Here is a 7,156-nt window from a genome sequence, read left to right on the forward strand (position 1 = left end):
CTTAGGCATGCAGTATGAGAGGTCTGGATGCCTTGAGGTGCCATAACAGATTTGCTCTGCAAAGGAGGAGTCTGACATACTTCTTCCTGTTGCAGTCTGCACTGAGATTTATTGGCAAGGCTACCGGACAGCACAACGTTTGAGTAGGGAGATAGGGAGAGAGAAAAGAGAGAGGTTGGGGGACACAGAGGGGAGAGGAAGACACGAGACAACAAAAACAACAGCAACAACAACAACAATGACAATGAAAACGATGACAACAATGCTAACTACAATAATGATAGCTGCAACTATTTACAACAGTATTAACGGTGGAAGCAGGCAGGAAATAAGTAAAAAAGAGGAAAAGAAAAAACAAATAAATAAATAAATAATTAGAGAAAAACAAAAATAATAAAAAAAAAATAATAATAAAATATAATAAATAAAAAAAAAAAAAAACAGATTGCATAAATACTTACCCAAAATAACCTTAATATCAACATTTGTAACTGTTGTACGTGTGTGATTGTATAACAGTTGTGTGCTGTGTGTGTGTGTGTGTGTGTGTGTGTGTGTGTATGTGTGTGCTGGCGTGTGTGTGTGTGTGTGAGGGATTGTCATTGGATGTGGTTTGTAGTCGACGGGGGCCGTAACAACACCCCCCAAACTCCCAGGGGCAAGCAGGCACCCAACAGCCCCCAGAACACGACAGATCCAACACCACGTGCCCCAGAGACAGCCATGCGCCCCACCCAAGGGAGAGCAAGCAAGGGAACACAGAGGCAACCCTTGCCTCTGGGGGCACTAACCTGCACGATCTCAGCCCACAGACACAGGGACCCACCAACCAGAGACCCACCCCGACCCTCGAAGGGGAGCCCGCCACGCACCAGAGAGGCCAGAGCCCCCAACCCCGGCCCCAAATGGGCGGGCCACGGCCCACCACAACGACCTAGCCCACCGCCTGGCCAACCCATATACCCGTGGGGAAGACGGCAGGAGGCCACAGCCCCCCACCCACCCACCCCAGCCAGGGACGAGACCCCAGGGAGGCCGGGAGAGCAGGCCCCCAGCCCAGCCGGAGGCCAAACCCTCCACATGTGCAGACAGAGTCCAGAGCATCCCAGAGCTACCCAAACCACCGGCAGGGTGACCGCCACACAGCAGCAAAGTCCAAGCAACCACCCAGCCCAGTCCCGCACGGAGAGGCCGACCACCAACCCAGAGCCACCAGCGACACCCCCATGGCAGAACTGATGCCCCTCCCCCAGACCGCAGACCCCCCATCCAACCCTGCAGGGCCAGGGACAGAGGCAGTGGGAGATGGACCATGGATGGACCATGTCCATTAAGTTGCAGAGTGCATTCTCAAATTCTGGATCCTCATATTGGACAGAGAAATCACCTTCTAGTTCAAGTTTTTCCCGTAGCTCATCAAGTAGTTGCTCCACAGATTCAGGGCGTTTAGACAGCTGAACTTTCCTAATGAGTTTCGGGTTGATGTTTACACATAGCAACAAAGCCTGTGAAGACAAAGAAAAACATTTTATACACAAGCATGGTCAAACAATAATTCTTGGATCATACACATATATAGTACATACTAGGGATCGACCAATTATCGGCTTGGCTGATAATATCGTCCGATATTCGGCATTTTTGCGTTCATCGGCATCGGCCATTTTTTTCACCGATAACCGATAAAATTAATTAATGTATTTTAAAATGCGCTCCTTCGGCTCTGATGCAGCCGTCTCTGCCTGAAGTCACCACTCTCTTGGTTGTGTAACAATGTCCCGCCCACATCCCTCACTGATTGGCTACTTTGCACAAGTGAGCCAGTGACAGCCAATCAATCAACACTGAAGCCTCTTCATGCAGTGCCACAGACACAGAGGAGAAACAGAGGACTGCTTCGGTGGCTGATCCAGCAGAAAAGGTAAGGCAGTGTCAGTCGAAGTTTCAAAGCTTTATCTTCAAAAGAGATTGCCATAGAATACATCATTGTGAGATAGGTAATATTGACTTGTCAGATCTCGCACCTCTCTCATTGATGCTACAAATTAATATTAATCCTGGAAATACAATATGGAGGTTAAACTCAAACGTTCTTAATAATGAACAATTCAAAACAAAAATTAAAGAAGAAATCAAACAATATATGGAAGAAAACAATAATGGGGAAGTTGGCCCAGAAATTGTATGGGATGCACTAAAAGCCGTTATGAGAGGGAAAGTTCTATCCTTTTGTGCTTACCAAAAGAAACAAAGACAATTAAGATTATCAGAACTAAATAAAGAATTAAAAGAACTTGAGACAAAACACAAGAAGGGATCAACCCAAACCTCATCTCAAATTTAAAAGAAATTAGGAATGAAATATACTCACAAGAAATACAAAAGAAGATGATTTATACAAAACAAAAGTATTACGAATCCGGCCCGAAATTTACTAAACTGTTGGCAAGGAAACTGCAAAAACAACAGTCGGATAACACAATCTACAAAATTAGGGACCCACTCTCCAAAGCTTTGCTACATAAGCGACATGAAATTCAAATGGCGTTTCAAAATTACTATAAACAACTATACTCCCAACCACAATTATTAGACGAACAACAGATTCAACAATTCTTATCATCTCTTAATTTACCCACCCTGTCAGAAGATGAAAACAGAAAATTAAAAGCTGAAATAACAAAGGAAGAGCTGAACAATGCAATTTCAAGGTTAAAAACAAATAAATCGCCAGGGCCAGACGGGTTTTCTCCTGAATGGTACAAGTCCTTTAGGACCGAGTTAACACCAATTCTTCTTGACATATTTAATACAGCCTTAAAAGAAGGGAAAACTCCACCAACTTGGAGAGAAGCTACAATCTCGGTTATACCAAAGGAGGGAAAAGATAGACTGGATTGTGGATCATATAGACCAATCTCTGTCTTGAACACAGTCTATAAACTGTATACATCAATTCTTGCTAAGAGAGTTGAGGAAGTCCTTCCTCACCTTATCCACACAGACCAAACAGGCTTCATTTCCCAGAGACAAACACATGATAATATTAGACGCTCATTACACATTTTAAGCCATATACAAAAACATAAGTTACAGGCCTTATTGGTGAGCCTAGACGCAGAGAAGGCCTTCGATTCTGTGAGTTGGAAGTTTTTATATAAGACCCTTGAGAGATTTGGGTTTCATAAAGAATTTATTAAGGGAATTGGTACTCTATACAATAATCCAACTGCCCGCATTAAAATAAACGGGTACCTCTCAGAAACTATTAAATTAGAACGGGGCACTAGACAAGGTTGTGGATTATCACCACTCCTTTTCGCAATTTATATAGAACCGCTCGCCCAATGGATTAGGCAATCTGACAATATTAAAGGTATTACTATAAATGGGGAACAACATAAAATAGCATTGTATGCAGACGACATACTAATATACCTCAAAGACCCCGCCTATTCACTTTCTGAATTGTTTAAACTTATGGATAGTTTTGGTAAATACGCGGGATACAAACTAAATTATCAAATAAAATTGGATATACAAAGATGGAATTCCAACCCTTATATGAGCTTTACTCAAAGGGTGGAGACCATAAAAATGAACATACTCCCAAGACTTCTTTTTTTGTTTCAGGCTCTTCCGGTGGAGATACCCACAAAACAATTCTCAGAATGGGACAACATTATTTCTAGGTTCATATGGCAGGGAAAAAAACCTAGAGTAAGGTTTAAAACATTACAATTATCGAAAGAGAGAGGAGGTATGGCTGTACCAAATTTAAAGGACTACTTTTTCTCAGCTCAAGTTAGACCATTGATAAATCTGTGTAACCATGACTACCATGCCAGGTGGAAAGACATCGAGATATCACTCATTAAGGACCCTCCACTCTGGGCAGTACTGGGTAATAAGGATTTGGAAAACTTTGTAAACAAGTTGCAGAATCCATGGACAAAATTCCAAATTAAAACCTGGAACTCAATTAAAGGCACATATAAATTACATGATAAATTGGGAATAATTAGATGGTGCGCCTACGACCCTGACTTTAAACCGAATCAACTGGACCCTAGATTTAAAAGCTGGATAACTAAGGGAATAATAACATTTTACTCAATAATAGATAAGGGACAACTTAAAAGTTTTCAAACCTTGAAAAGAGATCATTCTTTAGAAAAGCAAGATTTTTACAGGTATTTACAACTACGTAATTACTTCAATAAAGTAATTAGAAACCATACAGTGGATCCAGAAGACCCAATACTGAAAGAGATATTACGGGCTTATTCATCAGAGCGAATGCGCAAGGTAAGACGATTATTACAGGAACAAATCACCCAAATTCATCAGTAATCATAACTAGATTATTATACTGTTGCTACGGTGCTTTTTGGTACGTGCAAACAAACTGTGTGGCTAAGTTGTGCAGGGCTGTCGGTCCACCCTCAAAACGGTGAAGCGGTGGAAAGTTCACAAAACTGTGCATGGAATAGATGGCGGAGATGTGTCTCGACTCTGTCACGTAGCCTCGTTTTAACCAGTGGCAGTTTTAGGCACAGATTTAGCACAGCTTTATCATGTGTATGTTGATACGGGCTAATTGGATTAATCAGTACACTGCAACCATATTTTTTCGTTCAGAGAGCTATTGGTGCCTCAGGGAGGCAGAGAGTCACTGACTCGGCGCTGTCCGGTGCTGAACTGCAAACGGAGATGAAGAGAACCTAGGTGTTTTGCTTCTGCAAAGGAATAAATATTTACTTGCCACAACACAATTTGGTAAAAGGAATCAAATACAGTTTTCCCTCCAAACCCTCCAAATATGAAACTGCGGTGCGCTTATATACAAACAGACAAGAGGATACCAGATTTACAATGACGGCAAATAGTTAGATTACTCATATAAAATGTAAAAAAACAGTACTGTAGGCTTCAATCGTCTCCTATTGCTTTTTAAATTATGTCGAGAGCGAGCGCGCTGGGGATTTCTTTAATTGTGTGTTCTGATTAATTTCCAAAATAAAGTTTTAGCTTCTGAAATCCGATTTTTAAACAGATCTGGTGGAGCTCAATGTTTATCTGGATGATGCGGCTTCATTCCGAACCATTTCACTGTAAACCGGGCCTCCCATTACGGTTATAACGACGCCTGATTTCCCTAGTATGTTAGGGATCGTCTCCAAGTTATACACCCCAGGGTGACAAATGTATGACAAATAAGCATAAATTAAATAACTACTACAGGTCAAAATTTTCTGATACCATTTTTATTTTTTACAAAGTGCTTTCTCAAGATCAAGAAACATATTTATTGCAATCTCAAGTGCCCAAAATTTTTGTTTACAATTATTTTAGTCTGGCAGCATTAATCATGAACTGTCCTTTGTCCTGCTTCCTTTCTTCTATTTTAGCTCCATTTGGTCAACAAGAGATCCACAGGTTGTGGGATTTTCGGTCCTTCTGAGGTGCCTTTAAAAGAATAGGAGAGACTCACCACACAATGTCAGGAGAACAGGAGATTGCTGATTGCATCACATATCTTTTCAATCTGGGACTGACACAGGCTGAAATAACTCTGTGCCTTGCTGTTCGGCACAATGTATACATCAGTGTGCGTCACCTAAGAAGACTGCTTGCAAGACTTCAGCTTTATCGGCGGCGTGGTCTAACTGAGCCTGATGTCATAGTTAACTACATTGCTGAGCAGCTAAGAGGTCCTGGACGTCTCCATGGGTATCGGATGATGACTGAGAGATGCAGATCTGCAGGATTGCGGGTCACCAGAAACCTTGTGTATGAAGTGCTATCTGTTTTGGACCCAGACGGTTTGCAGCAGAGAAGAGGGAGGAGACTCAGAAGAAGACATTACATGGTCCCAGGACCAAATTACATGTGGCACATGGACTCCTATGATAAACTGACACCATTTGGCATTGCAGTTAATGGATGCATTGATGGATTCTCCCGACATATCATCTGGATGCAGGCAAACTTCACAAACAGTAAACCAGAGGTTATTGCAGCATATTTCATTGATGCTGTCAGTGAGTTTGGAGGTTGCCCAAAAATCATCCGATCTGATTTTGGTACAGAGAATGTTCATGTCAACAGATTGCAGTGTTTTTTGCGTGAAGATGAAAATGGCACAGTTCATGGACCTTGTGTACTTCAAGGAAGAAGTACAAGCAACCAAAGAATCGAAAGTTGGTGGGGCCATTATCGGAGACAAAATGCAGACTACTGGAGAGACTTGTTCCAGGAGTTCCAGTCAGTTGGTGACTTCAGCGGAGATATGGTTGACAAGGGTCTCATCCAGTTCTGCTTTCTTAACATCATACAGGTAATGACTCACACACCAACACACACGCATGCACACACACACACACACACACACACACACACACACACACACACACACACGCACACACACACACTTTCTCACTAACACGTAAACACACTTACTCAAACACACTCACTGAATACACACATATACTCTCTGTCACACACACACACACACGCCTCACTCACTCTCACACACACGCTCTCACAACCACATATAAACATACAAACACACACTCACTCACACACACTCACTTACATTCTCTCCCTATGTCTTTGTTTTAACAGACCAGAGCTTTACCAAGCACGGGACTACCTTCAGCCAGTGGACTATGACAAACTTGACATCATCATAGAAGAGGATATTTGCCTTTGGAAAACTGACATTGTCTGTGACCCAGATCTTCACGAGCTGTGTTTGTTGTTAATGGGAGAACACCATCTTGAGGCTGGCCATGATGCTGCTGAGGCAAGCAGATTGTACAGACGGCTGAGGCCCTTGATAAGAGCACACTTGTCAGAATCAGATTAGTCATCACCATGCCAAATCGTTGTCTCACAACAGTCCAAGTAAACAAGTCATCTATTTAGATTGCATGAGGATGGATTCAGAAGGGGAAAAAATGTAATAATTCTCCAATGTGTGACGTTCACGATTTTGTTTTTCCTTGTCATGTCAAGTTTCTGTAACTTTACTTATTTAACTGTCTGCTAATTTCTCCTCCTCCTCCTCCTCCTGCTGAGAGATGTGTTCTTGTACTTTGTAAATAAATTCTTTAACTAGTCCATACCCATGGTGGAGCAGGTGATTAGATGC

The 7,156-nt window shown here is 42.1% G+C and overlaps 1 protein-coding gene across 1 annotated transcript; it reads left to right on the plus strand.

Moving 5' to 3' along the window:
- Positions 1 to 5,888: 5,888 nt before the first annotated feature.
- LOC148186562 (uncharacterized) lies at positions 5,889 to 6,871 on the plus strand. The gene is made up of 2 exons (XM_088090739.1): positions 5,889 to 6,408; positions 6,610 to 6,871. Exons 1-2 carry the CDS (start codon positions 5,891 to 5,893, stop codon positions 6,869 to 6,871), a joined length of 780 nt encoding a protein of 259 aa, XP_087946865.1. The 5' UTR covers positions 5,889 to 5,890.
- Positions 6,872 to 7,156: the final 285 nt, after the last annotated feature.

Source organism: Plectropomus leopardus, chromosome 17, assembly GCF_026936395.1.
Source record: "Plectropomus leopardus strain MGB_pleo_1.0 chromosome 17, ASM2693639v1, whole genome shotgun sequence".
NCBI classification, from domain to species: Eukaryota; Metazoa; Chordata; class Actinopteri; order Perciformes; family Serranidae; genus Plectropomus; species Plectropomus leopardus.

Coding starts and splice junctions, on each gene's coding strand:
- LOC148186562 (XM_088090739.1), top strand. CDS start 5,891: ATGTGGCACATGGACTCCTATGATAAACTGACACCATTTGGCATTGCA. Junction 6,409..6,609: donor ACACACACACACACACACAC/ACACACACACAC, acceptor CATTCTCTCCCT/ATGTCTTTGTTTTAACAGAC.